General features: G+C 27.8%; 2 protein-coding genes across 2 annotated transcripts; both read left to right on the top strand.

The window, feature by feature from the left end:
• The first annotated feature begins 2,057 nt into the window (after nucleotides 1-2,057).
• Nucleotides 2,058-2,570, top strand: LOC107613898 (defensin 1). Its single transcript, XM_088496787.1, has 2 exons — nucleotides 2,058-2,146; nucleotides 2,239-2,570. The coding sequence occupies exons 1-2, from the start codon at nucleotides 2,089-2,091 to the stop codon at nucleotides 2,403-2,405; spliced, it is 225 nt and encodes a 74-aa protein (XP_088352913.1). The 5' UTR covers nucleotides 2,058-2,088; the 3' UTR covers nucleotides 2,406-2,570.
• A 13,624-nt stretch (nucleotides 2,571-16,194) lies between these two features.
• Nucleotides 16,195-17,745, top strand: LOC107613897 (defensin 2). Its single transcript, XM_088496786.1, has 2 exons — nucleotides 16,195-16,332; nucleotides 17,341-17,745. The coding sequence occupies exons 1-2, from the start codon at nucleotides 16,278-16,280 to the stop codon at nucleotides 17,502-17,504; spliced, it is 219 nt and encodes a 72-aa protein (XP_088352912.1). The 5' UTR covers nucleotides 16,195-16,277; the 3' UTR covers nucleotides 17,505-17,745.
• The last annotated feature ends 688 nt before the right edge of the window (nucleotides 17,746-18,433 follow it).

Genomic DNA, 18,433 nt, shown 5'->3' with positions numbered 1-18,433 from the left:
AATTACAGACCACCTTCTTAAAATTTTACCAAGATACTCTACCATTGAAACTTTGTTCTCCTCCCATAGGAGCAATTCAAAAATTAAAATTTTTCTCCAAAATATGTTACGACTATGAACATCAATAGAGAGGAAATTTCTTACCAAGATGCTCATCCAAATAAAAGAAAAATTTTTCGTCTACCGACTTTACCTTCAAAAATATTTCTTTAAAATCTTTAAAGAAAGATTTATACAGGTTAAACACTGCGAAACCAGAGAACTATTCAAGTTAACACTAACCCCCTTCCAAACCCCTTTAACCTAAAAAGGGAAAAAGAATAACTCCAACGAGGATTTCATTTCCAAAAACTCCATCAAAATCTCAAAACATTTTAAGAAAGTCCAACCGTTTGGGTGGAATTAAGACGGTGCACAGTTTAACTGATTTAGCACATCATTCTCAAACTCAGTAAAAGGTAATTTGACTTAAAGTTCTTCCAAAACATAACTATGCATGTAAATAAAATTCAAAATTATTTTTTCTATAGAAAACTTGATTAGATCTATTGCATAGTAACAACTCAACCCGAACACCAAATTCCTCCATCACTACTTTTGATTTGTTTATTTTCTCAATGCTTTCACTATCTACGAACAAGGATCCTCGATTCTTCACATCCTCACTAACCTACTTATATGAGCCATCATCTTCCTTTTGTAACTCTTTTCATTTTTTTCGTAGCCATCACTTTCAGAAAATATAGAAGAAGAAGAAGACACGGTAATCAAAATAATAGGAAAAAATACTCACCTCTTTTACTCATATTTTTATTTTTATTATTTCCAAAGTCTTTTAATGATAGAAGTTGTCTTAACGATATCACCCTTTCAGGATTCTAAATAAATATCCCATTCAAATTAGTTGAACCGGTTCAGTTTTATTATAAAATTTCATCCACCGTTTCTCTTTTTACTTAAACCAACGGCTCAGATGGCATTGAGAAATAAAATGATAGTTGTTTTCCATTTATTTGAACACACCCTTAGCCTTTTTTTTAATCTTTTTGATAATTTTAATAAAGTATGTTGAATTGAGAATTTCGTACCTATAACTGAAAAATATCGAATTATAGTTAAAGTTCAACCTGCTTTAACAAAAAATATCATAAGGCCAAATTTAAGGGTTATGATATATTTGTTATAACTGGGTTACATATTATAATTCGACTATAAATATTATAGATGGGTTATCAATGATAAATATCAAATTTATATCAAAATATTCTAAAATATTTTTATTTTTTATTAAGATAAATTAATCGATTAAATGAATGTTGATACTTGTCCCAAATATAAAAAAGAGGTAAAAAAAAACTGATCTAGACATTACAAAACAAATAATTGATGACCAATATACTAGAGTATCAGACTATCAGAGTACTTTTTATACGTGTCTATTATCTATATTTTTTTGGTGCCAAAGTATAACTTATGCCGACTAAAACTAGAAGATAATAATTAAAAAACGAGTTATATCACAATCAATTTTTGCAAGAACAATTATTTTTAGTTATTATTTAATTATTAATTTAATTTAGTTAATTTAATTTTTTAATATAATAATTTAATAAATATTTTATTTTATATTTTTAAATATTAATGACTAATTAATTATTAAAAAAAAAACAATAAATTTGACCCTCTACCATTTTTCCTTGAGTAATACGATGCTATTTTCGACCGCTAACTTAGAAGAATAGAATCCAATTTGAACTTTGCTGCAGTGTTAGAATCTCAAGAAGCAATGGATCATACTAATACATCAGTAAACTACCAAAAGAAAAAATTATCAGCCCTGCCTTTTTGTTGATAACAATCTCTGCATGCGTCCACACTACTACTACTACCCTTAGATGTACATTGCTGACTTTCAAAATAAATCGACACACACATCATACACTGGAATTGAAATTTCGTGCCACGTGTTTATTTCTTAGTATAGCACCTACGTACTTAAATCTCTCTTGTTCATAGTCCGAAACTTTGTGTATATAAATAGATCACACACATAAACCTCAACGATCAGTACAAATCAAAACAGCAATAATGGAGAAGAAAACAGTTGCTGGATTCTGCATCTTCTTCCTCGTTCTCTTTCTTGCTCGTATGTCATCATCACCTCTTATTTATTATTAATAATGTTAATTATATTATTATTATATTGTTGTAATGAAATTGAAAAATGGATGGATTCAGAGGAGGGAGTGGTGAAAACAGAGGCAAAGCTATGCAACCACCTGGCAGATACATACAGAGGACCATGCTTTACCAATGCAAGCTGCGATGATCATTGCAAGAACAAAGAGCACTTTGTTAGTGGAACCTGCATGAAAATGGCGTGTTGGTGTGCTCACAACTGTTGATGTAATAATATACTTAGTAATTAAATAATGATATGAATGATACTCTGTATGTTGTCATCATATCTATCCCTTATAATTAATAATATGGATGATATGATATGAGTTATCATATTATATGTACTTTAGTGTGCTAAATAAAATTGGGTCTTCTTAACTACAATTTCAGTTCATAAATCATTTTTGTTGTTTACGCTAATTATGCTCTACCTTTCTATTACACACTTCCATTAGACGATCATGTATGCTACATGTCAACAAACTAGTCGCGGGTCAAATTTTGGCCACCGCTAGCCACACCCGACTTTAAGCCATTAAAAAACTCGTCTACGAATAGTGTTAAGTAAACAATGATTATTTTGAATAATATAAATAATTATCAATTAAATAAAAATATATTATATTTTTAAATTAATTATTTAAATTTTAATATTAAAATAATCATCTATGCATCTAATGAAATGAATATTCGATATATTTATTATTCACATTATTTAATATTTTTATTATCTACCTATACTTTTCTATATATAAAATAAAAAAACGTTTAAAGCTATAAATAAGTTATGATCACGGTATAAAATAGGAGTGACCATAAATAAATTATACTCACAATTTTAAAATAAGATTATCATAGATAAGTTATGATTATGTTAAAACCGTGACTATAGATTAGACTATAGAACAAACTATGGTCACAATTTTTATGCGTGATCACGGTAAAAAAAATTGTCTAAAGTGTCAAAATTTAAACACTGCAATTGTGACTATAAATAAAAAAATCGTGACCAAAAATAAAAAGACTGTAACCATAAATCTATGACTCCGACAGAATAGGCCACAGTAAAAAAATTGTGACCATAAGTTAAAAACCGTAACCCTACCTATGGTAATCCTTTTCACTAGTTATGGTCACAGTTTCTCAGAGGATATATTGCTCGGAAACGTAAGACAAAAATTGGTGTATTTACATCAAGTTTTCATCTGAGAAAGAGTTTATTTAAGATTTACTCGAACTATTATTCAACAAAAAATCAAAGCGTTAGTTTCGGCTATTAAAAATAGAGATCGGAAAAAAGAAAATTTCGCAATTTGTGGATCCATCAAATAAATGCAATAATTGATAAAAATAAAAAAAATAATACAATAGATATAATAATTTATTATATAATATGTGCAGCAAAAGAAAATTGCCTTTTTATGATTGCCAATAAAATCATAACATAAAATAAGCATTTTTTAGAGAATAAATTTCAAAAAAATAGTAAATAAAGGATTTGTACGATAAAATAAAATAGAATTCATATAATAAAGTCATCAAAATGAATAAGCACATGAATAAGCACGTCTCAATAAAAAGAAAGATTGATTCTTTTTTATAGATTATCTTTTTTTTACAAGACAACAATTAAAATTTGATTGTCATAATTTTAGTTTTCGAACAAAATATCAATCCCCATTTGATTTGTGTGTCGGTTTCAATTTGAATTCACTTGAATAATAATTCTAATTTTTTTAATCGGTAGTAGTAGTTTTAACCGTTAACTCAATTTTTTCAAATATCCTTTTATTATTAATTTTTTTTCATTAATAAGAAAGAGTAACAAAGATAAAATACGAACCACTTTTGTCAAAAGCTCAAACTGTTAGGAGAAAACACATGAATTATTATATCTCTAAATATGTTTTCATAAATAATAATCTCTTTTGGATTTGCTTAAATTTTTTGCATAAGACTTCTTTCCTTTTTTTATTTGTCTTATACTAATATATATATATTTTTTGGGTGATAACAAGAATCGAACTTTAGACATTTCGATCTTAAAAGTTCTGATACCATATCATATGATAGCACTTCTCCTAAAAATTTAAACTAATAGAAGGAGACACATGAATAGTTATATTTTAAGACATTTTTTCTTGCAAAAATTTCTTTTTGGATTTTTTAAAAATTTTTTGCATAAACTTTCTTCCTCTTTTTATTAGTTTTATGATATTTTTTATTTTAGGGTTAATATTTTTTACCAAAATAATTTTTCTACAATCTGTACAATTAAATGGGCAACATTAAAAATATTTCAAACAACAAATTCAATGAAAAAATTAAAATATCAGACACTAGAATTTTTTTTATAAAAAAACTCCTAAGATAGGAATAAAAAATTCACGAAATCTAATCCTATAAAATTTTTCACAATCAAAATAATAAGTACACAATCACAACTAGAAAATGGATTAATACAGACAGATTTAGTCTTTATTACAGACAGATTTTTGGTTACCGACAAAATTACCGACGGATTTTGTTCTTCTGTAAAAGCCCCGTCGGAAATTATTTACCGACGGATTTTTTTTCCGTCGGAAAATTACAGACGGATTTTTACCAGTTACTGACAGATTTTCCCTCTGTAAATTCTCCATCCATTTCCTGAAGGCGACGAACTTTTTGACGGATTTTCCGTCTGTAATTACAGACGGATTTTCAGACAGATTTTCCGTCTGTAATTACATACAGATTTTTAGACGGATTTTTCGTCTGTAATTACAGACAAATTTTCCGACAGATTTTCCGTCTGTAATTTAAACTTTGAAAAATCATCTCACTCTGATTTACAGACAGAAAATTCGTCTGTAAATCCGCCGGTAAGGTAAAATAGAATGTTTTTATTTTTCCAATTACAAAATAAACTTGTTTTCATACAAAATAAATATAAATTTAATACAAATTTTTATCTAATTTGTATTCAAATATTTATAATATTTCAAAAAATAAACAAATCCATCGTATTATCAAACTAAAAAAAAAGTACTATAAACAAGTAAGTCAATATAATTCAAAATATAAACAAAATGTATTGACACATCAACTATAATAATAAGTAACAAACATACATCAACAAAGTCTATTGAGTAAATTAAAAGTTGTTAATGAGTATCCAAAGGCTCTAAATGATTTTCCTCATACTAGTAAATTAAAAGACCTATATTGCAAACAACTCCTATTCAATTTTCTAACTTATTTGAACGATTTTCGATGCTCTAATAATTAATAGATAAAGTTGATGAAGGAGGTCCTGTGTTAATTCCACGCTGCTGCTTCTTCTTCTGCTGCTTCTTCTTCATCACTGCTTTCCTCAGAAGAAAACTTTGCCTTTTTGTTCCTCAATAAAAATGCCCAGAGTGAGAACATAGACCCTATCATTAATAAACTCAGATAAGTGATCAACAAAATGAAAATTGATATCTTTAAATTAATAATATGCAAAATAACAAACCTATGTTAAAAATAAAGTACATAAATAAATCAAATGGATGAAAAATGTAAAACACAATCATATGTGAATTGATTTTGGTATCATTCAGGGTGGCAGATCAACATAATTTCACTATTTCATCTATAGAATTTTTTATTTTCATTTTTTTCAGTTCTATGTTAAAAATTGTTCAGCAGCCAAAAATTGGAGAAGGATACAAATCATCTTCGTTGAAGCTAGAATCCGGCACAGCGAAATACAACCTTGTCAGCGAAGAAAACTTGAGTTCAATTTGATCTGGCAAAATCCCATGTTAAAGTGAACTGCATTTATTGAATTAATCACAAACTTTTGGATAAATTTTCATCTTAACTTAAAGATTAAAATAATGACTGAATTAAAAAAGGAGTAGCACTGAGTTTGAGCCATTAAAATTCCTATAATGACCTCAAAAACCTACAAGCAGAAGAGCTTCAGCCAAGATGTTTGATGCTTCTTAGGTGTCTTTTACAAGTTGGAATCTTGAAAGGGAATTGCTTGATGAGTAAGTCTCTTAATTGAAAAAGAAAATTTGGGCTTCCCATGAAGAGAAAACCACACAAGATCTCTCATCGGAACCAGGAAAGGAAATCTACACCATGGCAAGCCTTCGGCTTGAATAGATACATTTGACCATGTTAACTGCATGGTTGGATGCATAAAACATGAACGATAAGTATACGATGAATTGAATTCTCTAATCCCTTCGCATGCATACAGACTAACTCATTAATATTAAAGGGTTCTCAAATCCCTCTTCATATACATCAACACGACTCCCTAATAAAAAGAATGGTTGGATGCATAAACAACCTTTACTTTCTTCAAATTCAAGCATTTTATTTCAGAAAAACAACCTTTACTTTCTTCAAAGCTTTTGCAACTAATCAAAAGAAACAGTTGAAAATCCACATTCAGTACACTCCAAGATTCACCAAATAGACAAAATGCATATTCCATATGGGATGAATTCCACTTTTACAGTCAGTGTAGAAATAATCAGCATCAATTTCATAATATAGCAATGCACCACACATATTCTACTCAATCCTTTTTATATCTCTACTCAATCCTTCTCAACAGTAAATAAGAATTGTGTTGAATTGATTATTCAGTCAAACAAGGCAAACTAAACGGATAAACCCTAAACCTTAAAAACAAAAAGACTTCAGATCAGATCCAGTAGCAAACTATGTACCTGCTCAGTAAGCATGATAACAGGATGCCCTGCCCTTTGTAAACGTTCAAACATGCTACACTCGTAAAGATATTTACTCGCAATATTTGAGAGGACAGTTGCAGGAAGTTGCTTTGGGTCACCAACCTTAGATAATTTGCAAATGTCAGTATAACCTTTTACCTTATAGCAGAAGTTCAAAAGCCTTTTTAAGTACACTTACCATTATGCATTTAGTTCCACTTGACTTTAAAAGCTGAAGAGGAACAAGAGTAGCAGGTTCTAGAGCCTGAAATAGAAAAACAGATCAGAAAAAAAAGGAAACAAGATGATTGCAGATAAATTATCGATAACAGAACAAAGATATGTTTACTATGCCTAAATTAGGAACTGATCTCAGAAAACATCATAGCTTACAGCAGGTGAAGATGGAACCCCTTGTCCGTGTGGATGTGGCCCCTATGTTTTAACTGCAGTAAGCAGATTATACATCCAAAGTTATTAATCTACAGAGAAACAAAGAATGGAAAAACCATGGAGCAAAGTTCGACTTGGAATAAATTAAAAAAAATGTCACGGAATTGGGGGAAGAAAGAAATGAATCCAAGAACAAAGTGTGAAATTAGAAACTGATACATATGTAATTACAGCTACAAATCTTTGATGTAATCACCCTGTAAAATTAAAAAGCAAAACAGAAGGAAAAGAGAAGATATTAGTGCTGAATCAGGAACATGGTGATGAAAGTGATTTGTAAGCGTCAAACGAACTTAAATATAGCAAAGCCCCAACTTAGAAATTAAATATAGCAGAAAAAAGAATTCATTACCTCTTGATCTTCCATTATTCTGTTCCTTGTTAAGTTTCCTATTAGAATAAATGAAATCCTCAATTACCTATGAATTATTATAGGAACAAAAGGAACTAAACTAAATCAAGTTGTCCCATCATAGTGTGATACCTCACTTTCCATTATGCAACCTGAAATTACGTAGAGTAATAGTGAACTCAATTAAATAAATGACGTTATGACCATCGTTTAAACTATATATTTTGAGAAAGCAATCCAAATATCATCATCACCTACACAACTGAATGAGCACTTCCAGGTTCCAACATCAATTAACATGAAAGCAATTCTGTATTGAATAAATGGCAGAGAGTAGAAAGGGTTACACAGACTTTTGGAATGCGAAAAAGCAAAAAAAAAAAAAAGAAACTTGGATTTGGAAAAGTATTATCCAAGGAAGAGACTTCCTTAAGAGGAATGGAAAATGGTGCATTGGAGAGGGGAACAAAGTGGACATATGAGAGGACAATTGGGTCATGGGAAGAAGCGAAAAGCTAAGAGGATAACATATCTGAAGATAAATAGAGTTAGGTGATTGCTAGTTACTAATATTTTGATAACAGAAATTGCAAATATTGCGCATAGAAAATCAAGAGACCACTAGAAATAAAATTAGTTAGACACTTACTTGTGACTGAGTTGTTTATAGCATGAATCAAGAGCCATAAGGTAGCAAGTTTGAGAAAGTTTTCCATCAACAACCTACAAGAGAAATTATAAAGAGTATTATTGCAATGGATATTCTTAGATGCTCAGTCAAATGCCAAATTCCGTGACGGCTAGTCTTAGCTACACTCTGGAACTGCTCCAAATTATCAAGGGCTAGCTGCCTATCTTTTTTGTCCCACCTGCTTCTTTTCTCTATCCTATCAAGTCCTTGCTGGAAGTTCCATAAGAGAAAATATTCAGGTGGATTGCATTTTGTAGGGAAATATAAATAGTACAAACAAATAGGAAGTGAATCAATTTACATACAGTAACATAAAAGAAGGAAAATAGGAAGTGAATCAAGATGAATTCACTCCTGAAGTAGTATTAGTGGACTAAGAAAATGCAAAAAAAAAAAAAAGTCAAAATATAATAGATCTGAGCTTCCTAGCTTCAATTTGTGGAGCTGAAATTTAAAATAGCTATCAGGTAATTTTTCACATGAAAGGGGAACTAAAAAAAATATAAAAAAACACTCCGTTTCTCATAATCAATTCACTAGATACCTAATTAGTGACACTGCTGCAGAAATATGCTTGGACTCTTTCTCATTTACAGCCTCATGAGTTCTCTTCATATGCTCTAAGCTGATCCAACGGTACTTACACTACAGATATAAAAATAAGACACTAAGAATTTTGCTAAAGGAGGACTTGATCAAGAAACCATGGGCAAGCCACTAATCGTTGCTGCATGAGTAACTCCATACGGCAATGCTTTACTGCAGAAGTTCAAACAAATGTGCAAACTATATAGTTCAAAATTGCCTTATATATATATATTTAAAAAATATTTTAACATTTAACGAAATATCATGCAACTTTAATTTATTCATTATTAGTCACATTCTCTTTATTTGAACTTGACTATCACAGTGTCTTCAATCAAGCTTTTCTGCTTCCATTAATTTTGTATACTTTTTGTTTTGCTTTATATAATAGTTGGAACCATTAAACAATTGAGCCATAAAAGAAAAGTATGATAAACCTAGCTAAAACTGGCGTAGAAAAATTAAACCCTAAGGTTTATCGGCGTAATTTAAACAATGCATACCTGAATCGGCGTAATTTAAACAACTGTTGGTAGATGCTCTGGTTCTCTTTGGAGCAGGAACCGATTGGGATCGGGTCGAAATCCAGTGATTCGCTTGCGACAGAGCGCGATAGAGCAGCGACGATGACAGAGCAGTGACGGAAACAGAGTGCGACGACCTTGAGTCTGAAACGCCCGCGAGAGAAGCGATATACCGGAGAGCTAGAGAGAGGTCGACGGCGAGACCAGCCGCGAGAGAGGTGAGACTCAGTGAGCTTGAGGGTGAGAGTGGCGAGAGAAGAGCGAAGAAACTCAAAGGAGGGTTAGGGGTTCTTCGACGGAGGCATTGTGAGCGCCGGCGACCGGCGACGTTCTTGCAGAGTGCTGTTAGGGGCTCTTCGTCACAGTTAGGGGTTCTTCGTGAAGCACAATGAAAAGGGTTAGGGTACAGTGAGGCACAATGAAGACAGGGAGGGTTAGGGTTAGCTAGGGTTAATTGTTCATCTTCATGGAGTGCTTTGTGAATTGAGTCAAAAGTTATTTGTGAATGGAGCTGGAGCTCGAGAAAGAGTGGGGGTAGATTAGGTTTAGTTTTTTTTTCCGGCGGAAAATTTTAAATTACAGACGGATTTTTCATCTGTAATAATTTAATAAAGTGCAGTATTTTCGTCTATTTAATTACAGACGGATTTTCCGTCTGTAACTATTTTCCACGAAAAAAAATTAATTTTTCCGACAGAATTATAGACGGATTCTCTTTTCCGTCTGTAATTTATGCTAATTCATTTTTTTTGTTTTCCGACAAAAAATTTCTCTGAAATTCCGTCTGTATTTTCGTGGGATAAAATCCGTCGAAAATATCTGTCTGTAATAACTAGTTTTCTAGTAGTGAATTAATCTTTCTAGTAGCATTAAAATATATTATTAAAACTGATAGAATCAACATAATCTTCTATAAAGTATGTATCTCAAATCTAACGAACAAAAAAAAAATGACATAAATAACAAATTATATCTTAATGTTCATTTCTATACCAAAAATAACATACTAAAATTTTATAAAAAATAAAATAAATTTATCAATTCAATAAAAACACATCAGAACTACTACTTTTCTCCTTTTTTTTTTTCTTCTTTTCTTCGACATTCTTCTCCCTCACTCTCTTTGTTTCTTCTTTTTTTTTCCCCTTAAAAAATAGACTCTCTCTTCTTCACGTGGCTTAAGCCACTCTTTTTCTTTTCAATATAAGTTATATTTAAATTGAGGATTTATCAACCAATATTAATCAAATTCTATAGTATAAAAATTTTAATATTATATTATAATTAAAATTAAACAGATCTAATTCAACCATAAAAAATAATCTACAAAATAAAAAATATTTCACTTTTAAACTCTTCAAAATCTTATTTTTGATAGGTGAGACACTGAGACCTATAATAATAGACAAAAACTTAATTAAGCATAAAAATTTACAAGCAACTAAGAATAATAGAATTTCTAGATGTCAAAAGAGTCATAGTAAAGCTAAGCATTGAAATGTTCATACCTTATCCAATGTAATCAAATAAATATAAGCCACTTTTGCCAAAAGCTCAAGCGGATAGGAAAAAGTACATGAATTTTTATATTTCTAATATATTTCTATAAATAAAATTTTTTTTTTGGCTTTGTTTGAATTTTTTATAAAATTAGTCTTTTTTTTATTTGTCCTATGCTAATATTTTTTTTCTTTTGGGTGATAATAAGAATTAAACTTTAGATATTTCAATCATAAAAGTTCTGATACTATATTATATAATATCACTTCTCTTTAAAATTTAAACTAATAGAAAGAGACACATGAATAGTTATATTTTTTTAAGATATTTTTTTTCTAAAAACCTCTTTCTGGATTTGTGTAAATTTTTTACATAGACTTTTTTTTCCCTTTTTATTAGTTTTATGATTTTTTTTATATTTTAGAGTTAATATTATTGAAAAAAATCGAGGTTCAGACAAAAATTTGTCTAACAGCAAAACTACCAAAATAATTTTTTTTCACAACCTATACAATTAAATGAGCAACATCAAAGATATTTTAAACAGCAAATTCAATGGCAAAAATTAAAATATCAGAACCAGAATTTTTATCATGAAAAAATTTTTAAAAAAGGGATAAAAAATTCATAGAGTCTAGTATAATAAAAGAAGAAACCATAAAAGGAAAATTCCGATCCCAAACTAAAGATCCATCCCCTCCCTCGAAAAAACCATGAAATTTCTCTTGTTTATTCACAAGCATTTAGCTCTTCTAAAAAAAAATCTCTTTCCCATTGACATATAAGTCGTCACCCATATCTTCGGTAATCAAGTCAGATTTTCTCTTTTTAAACACAATATTTTTTTTATCAGGGGTTGGTTGATTAACTTCGACCACTCTGTCTCCACCTGGGTTAGATGATGAACCTTCCTTTTCAACATTTTTTATTTTTAAATGAGCTTTTAAACTCGCCGCAAACAGCCTTGAATATTTTTCACCTACAAAAACTAAAAGAGAAAAAATATCAACATATCAGTCTACACAAAATTACAGACCATCTTCTTAAAATTTTATCAAAATACTCCACCACTAAAACTTTGTTCTCCTCCCATAGGAGCAATTCAAAAATAGAAATTAATTTTTTTCTATCAACTAATTTCACTAAATAATCAATTATATATTCATTTTTTGTATTAATTTTTTCTAGATCCAAAATATGTTGCGATTATGAACACCAATAAAGAGAGAATTTTTTACCAAGATGCTCATCCAAATAAAAGAAAAATTTTTTGTCTACTGATTTTACCTTTAAAAATATTTCTTTAAAATCTTTAAAGGAAGATCTATACAATTTAGACACTGCAAAATCATGGGAACTATTCAAGTTAACACAGACCTCCTTCCAAACCCCTTTAGCCTGAAAAGGGGAAAAGAATAACTCCAACGAGAATTTCACTTCTAGAAATTCCATCAAAATCTCAAAACATCTTAAGAAAACCCAACCGTTTGGGTGGAATTGAGACAGTACACAGTTTAACTGATTTAGCACATCATATTCAAACTCAGTAAAAGATAATTTGATTTAAAGTTCTTCCAAAACACAATTATATATGTAAAAAAATTCAAACTCATTTTTTCTATAGAAAACTTGATCAACTTTATTGCATAGTAACAACTCAACTCGAACACCAGACCTCTCTCACTACTTTTGATTTATCTATCTCAATACTTTCACTATCTATGAACAAGGATTTTCGAATCTTCACATCCTCACCAACCTACTTATATGAGTCATCATCTTTCTTTTGTAATTTTTTTCATTTTTTCGTAGCCATCACTTTCAGACAATATAAAAGAAGAAGAAGACGCGGTAATCAAAGTGATAGAAAAAGATACTTACGTCTTTTACTCATGTTTTTATTTCTCTTATTTCTAAAGTCTTTTGATGATAGAAGTTGCCTTAACGATATCACCCTTTCAAAATTCTAAATAAATATCTCATCCAACATAATTGAACCGGTTCAATTTCATTTTGAAATTCCATCCATCGTTTCTCTTTTTACTTAAACCAACGGCTCAGATGGCATTGAAAAATGAAACAGTAGTTATTTTTCATTCATTTAAACACACCATTCGCCTTTTTAAAAATATTTTTGATAATTTTAATAAAGTATGTTAAACTGAGAGCTCCATACCTATAGTTAAAAAACGTCAAATTATAACTCATTATTTAAAGTTCAACCTGCTTTAACAAAATATCAGCAGGCCAAGCTTGAGGGTTATAATATGTTCATTATAACTCGGTTACATATTATAACTCGGCTATAAACATTATAAATCGGCTATCAATGACAAATATCAAATTTATATCAAAATACTCTAATATTTTTCTTTTTTGGGTGTTAATAAAAATCAAACTTTAAATATTTCGATCATAAAAATTCTGATACCATATCCTATAATACTACGTCTCCTAAAAGTTTAAACTAATAAAAGGAGACACATGAACAGTATATTTTTAAGACTTTTTTCTCGTAAAAAAAAAATCTCTTTTTGAATTTGTGTAAATTTTTTGCATAGACTTTCTTTTTCTTTTTATTAGCTTTATGATATTTTTTACTTTAGAGTTAATATTGTTGAAAAAAATTGAGGTTCGGACAAAAACTTGTCTAATAATAGAATTACTAAAATAATTTTTTTTGACCTATGCAATTAAATGGGCAACACTAAAGATATTTTAAATAGCAAATTCAATGGCAAAAATTAAAATATCAGACATCAGAATTTTTATAATGAAAAGACTCCTTAAAAAAAATAAAAAATTTACGAAATCTAATCTAATAAAATTTTCATTATCAAAATAATAAGTACACAATTAATCTTTTTAATAACACTAGGATATTTTAATAATCAATAAAATATATCATTAAAATTGATGGAATAATCAACATAAATCTTCTATAAAATGAGTATCTTAAATCTGACGTAAAAAAAATATAAATAATAAATTATATCTTAATATTTATTTTTACACTAAAAATAACATACTAAAATTTTATAAAAAATAGAATAAATTTATCAATTCAATAAAAAGTAAAAACACGATAGAACTACGTGCTTGTTTGGGTGCTATTATTTTAATGAAAAATATCTTTTTTTCAATGAAAAAAAGATTTTTTATTTATTTTATAGTGTGTTTGACAAATTTTTAGTAGTAAAAGTAAAAACACTAGAAAAATAAAAAAAATATCTTTTTGAGAATTTGTTATTTACATCTTTTTTTAAAAGATCTTTTTTTCTTAAAAAAAAGATTTTTTTATGTAATAAATAAACAAAAAAGTATTTTTATATTATTATACCTAAATATAATTGATAAATAAAAAAATCTTTTTACATGAGATATCCAAACATAAAATTACTTTTACTTTATATACGATCTTTTAAAAAAAATAAAAAAAAAGATATCTTTTTAAAAACTCCTCCAAATAAGTCCTACTACTACTTTTTTTTTCTTCTTTTCTTCAACGTTCTTCTCTCTCACTCTCTCGTTTTTCTTTTTTTTTCCTTTAAAAAATAGAGGCACTCTCTCTTCTTCACGTGGCTTTAAACCATTTTTTTTAAGGGAGTTACTTAGATAAAAATGTCAAAAATATCTTTTTTTAAATATATTTTTTAAAAATTAAAATTTAATATATATAATTAATTAAATTATATTATTTTTATTAAAATTAGATCAAACAAATCAGTTTAACAAAAAAATTTAATAAATTAAATTTTAAATCGGTATAAATTAATATTTTTTATAAAAAATTACTACAATATCCCTATTATAAAATACAACTAAAATATTCCATATATATATATATATATATATATATATATATATATATATATATATATAATTTTGAAAACTTTAAATTCTAACCCTATAACGACATAGAAAAAAATGACTAGAATTTATGATTCTCAAAATTAATATATAATAAGATTATTTTAGTCATTTTATATAATAGGAGTATTATAGTCATTTAAAAAATAATATTAATTTAGACTAATTCAAAAATTGATTCACTATTTTTTGGTTAAATTAATTTGTCTGATCTAATTTTAACAAAAATAACACAATTTAAGTAATTATATATGTTAAATTTTAATTATTAAAAAATATCTTTAAAAAAAGATATTTTATACGTCTTTATAGGAGCATCTCTTTTTTAAATGTAAGTTCTATTTGAGTAGAGAATTTATCAACAAAAATTAATCAAATTCTATAGTATAAAAATTTTGATATTATATTATAATAATAAAAATTAAACGGATCTAACTCAAACATAAAAAATAGTTTATGAAATGATAGATATTTTAATTTTAAACTCTCCAAAACCTTATTTTTAATAGGTGTGACCTGTAATAATAGACAAAAATTTAATTAAACATAAAAAATTTACAAGTAACTAAAAATAATAAAATTTTTTGATATCAAAGGAGGGAAATTGATCCTCTTTAGGTTTTTAAATACCTGAGAAAATGCAGTATACATTAATTTTATAAGTGGGATCAAAATTAAATATAAAAAATAATAATAAAAAGTGAGAGATCACAATTGACACCATCTAATTTTTTTTAATGGAGAGATCCACTGTCAAAGGAGTGATAGTGAAGCTAAACATTGAAATGTCCGTACATCATTCAATGTAATCAAATTTTGTCAATTCAAGATACCTGACCATATACCTTGACCATTGACCACCGCTTCATTGAACAATATTATTCCGAACTTGCTGCGCCGTTTCCATAGAATAATGCTTAACTTCTTGACTTCTTCCTCCTCATTCACTGCTAAGTGTGCATGCATGTATATACGTGTGTGTATGCTTGTATGTACATTTACTATTCATAATTATTATTAGCACCGAATTGAATCCAGAATTCAAATTGGAGTTTGTTGCTGCAAGCCTGCAAGGTTTTCGAATATCAAGAAGCTAAGGGATTGACTAATTCAGTAACTACCAAAAAAGACTCTGTTGTCATGTTACATCATTCAAGGCATTTTATGTTGATAAGATAAGATCATATCATATCTGCATGCTGAGGAGTGGAAATTAAATATATTAATGGAGCTGAGCATGTGTTTGTTAGTGATCTTAGCTATATTCTACTTACGTTTCTCTCTTGTTCAACTATATATATAAATAGATCTCACTCATTGATCACCCAGTAAGTTCGTTTCTTCACTACACATATATAGCATATTAATATATAAGTGAATCAGTACAAAAACGAACGATAATAATGGAGAAGAAAATGGCTGGATTCTGCATCTTTTTCCTCATTCTCTTTCTTGCTCGTATGTCATCATCACTTTTTCTTCGTTATTTATTCTCTCTATTTCGTTCCTTATATATATATATAATATCAAAAATATTATTTATACACTAAAATTAATCATCAATATATTTATATATAAATATATATCAATTAATTTATTTTTAATATATATTTATATTTTTAATATATATTTTATATTTATAATTAATTTTAATAACTGATTTTAATATATATTTAATATAATTAATATAATATATTTTTTTATTTCTTTTAAAAATTAAATAATAAACTATCTTTCCTATCCATAAAGATTAAGAAAATTAACAAACTTATCTATAGATAACGAGCTAAACTAATACTTATTGGGAAAGAATTGTCCAAAAATGTTATGCTAATATAATATAAGATTGTTTTTGCATAACGGAATTGTTAAGTACTTGTTAGATTTTTTTTTTTTTTTTGAGTATTTACCATTTAGTAATTTATATGAATTATTAATTTTTAATTAATTGTTATTTTTTGAAAAAATTAAATAAAAATAGTATTTCACTTCTGCAATTATTCCATGATATTTTGAAAAATTCAAACATTTCATATAAATATATAGAGAAATCCGAATTTATTAGAAGTAGAATAGTTTTACGTTTAACACATTTTTATTAAGAGTCTCTTTTTAATTTTACATGATTTTTTTTCATAGATTTTTTCTCCTTTTATTGTTACTGTGTTGAAATTTTGTTGGGATTAATTAAAATTAAATAATTCTAAATTTTTAAATCATAAAAACTCTAATATCATACTATGATATTATTTAAAAAAAAATTAAATTGATAAAATAATATATATATATTTTAATGGTACAAAACTAATTTTGTTTATTTATGAATAAATTACCAAATAAATGCTCTGAACTTTTAATAGTAGAATTTATAATGTATTTTATAAAATTATATAAATTTAAACTCATAAAAAAGTTTAAATTATATATTAATAAGATGGTAACGTATTTACTGTGATAAGCATGCAGAGGAATATGGCGTGGAGGGAAAGGAGTGTTTGAACCTAAGTGACAAATTCAAGGGACCGTGTTTGGGTTCAAAGAACTGCGATCATCACTGCAGGGACATAGAGCACTTGCTCAGCGGAGTTTGCAGGGACGATTTCCGCTGCTGGTGCAACAGAAAGTGTTAAAACTACTCCATCATCATCAAACCTCTAAAACCATATGATATAATAATAATAATAATAATATATGAATAATAAATGCTTAGCTTGCATTATATTGGATCCCCACGATGCGTTAGACGCATGCACCTAGCTAGTTACTTCACATATGCAAGAGCATGTACTCGATCTTCGTGCATAACAGATATGAGTTATGTACTTCTTATGTATGTCAAATAATAGTAATAAATAAGTCTTGTTATAAGAATTTAATTCTGTTTAATTTTGATAGTACGTACATACGTCGTCGGTATAAAGAAGTTATCTAATTACATTAGTAAAATAATTAATTTTTTTTAATATTTACTGCATATATAGTTATAAAATAAAAAAAAAATAATTATATAAAATATTTTATAATATATGTATATTAGAATTAAATTTCTATTAATTATAAATCATGATCATGAAATTAAACAAAATATGGTTGTCAAGTTTGTTAAAGAAATCCTAGATTAGGACCTCACATGGCGAAAATTAGGAGTTTGCTATGCTTTTAAAGCATGGCGAAAAGTTAAAAAAGCGTAGTGATAGTTTTTTGCTATGTTTTTTGAGTTACTGGTACGCTTTTGAAAGGATTATATCTGTAAGGGTGCCGGTTGCTTTATCGCTATAATTTTTTTGTCAGTACCAAAGTTCTAAAAATCAGACCGGTCATCGAACCGTTCTAGTCATTGATTCACTGATTTATTGGTCTAACCAGTCTAACCATAATTTAACCGAAAAAATCGTTTTAAAATAAAATAATTTTCAAATTATAAACAAGCACTCTAAAAAATACAAACATCAAAATATTATTCAAACTTTAATGGCATTATGTATATCATTTGATGACTAAGATTAAATTATTATTATTGCATAATGACATAATACTTATAATTTATATGGAAAAATAA

This window comes from Arachis ipaensis, chromosome B8, assembly GCF_059453495.1.
Source record: "Arachis ipaensis isolate K30076 ecotype BB chromosome B8, ASM5945349v1, whole genome shotgun sequence".
NCBI classification, from domain to species: Eukaryota; Viridiplantae; Streptophyta; class Magnoliopsida; order Fabales; family Fabaceae; genus Arachis; species Arachis ipaensis.
This window is presented reverse-complemented; position numbering and strand designations above follow the sequence as displayed.

Bases quoted from the DNA above. Each gene is read 5' to 3' on its own strand.
- LOC107613897 (XM_088496786.1), top strand. From the start codon at position 16,278: ATGGAGAAGAAAATGGCTGGATTCTGCATCTTTTTCCTCATTCTCTTT. The intron at 16,333-17,340 runs GTATGTCATCAT...ATAAGCATGCAG, and splicing joins CCTCATTCTCTTTCTTGCTC to AGGAATATGGCGTGGAGGGA.
- LOC107613898 (XM_088496787.1), top strand. From the start codon at position 2,089: ATGGAGAAGAAAACAGTTGCTGGATTCTGCATCTTCTTCCTCGTTCTC. The intron at 2,147-2,238 runs GTATGTCATCAT...GGATGGATTCAG, and splicing joins CCTCGTTCTCTTTCTTGCTC to AGGAGGGAGTGGTGAAAACA.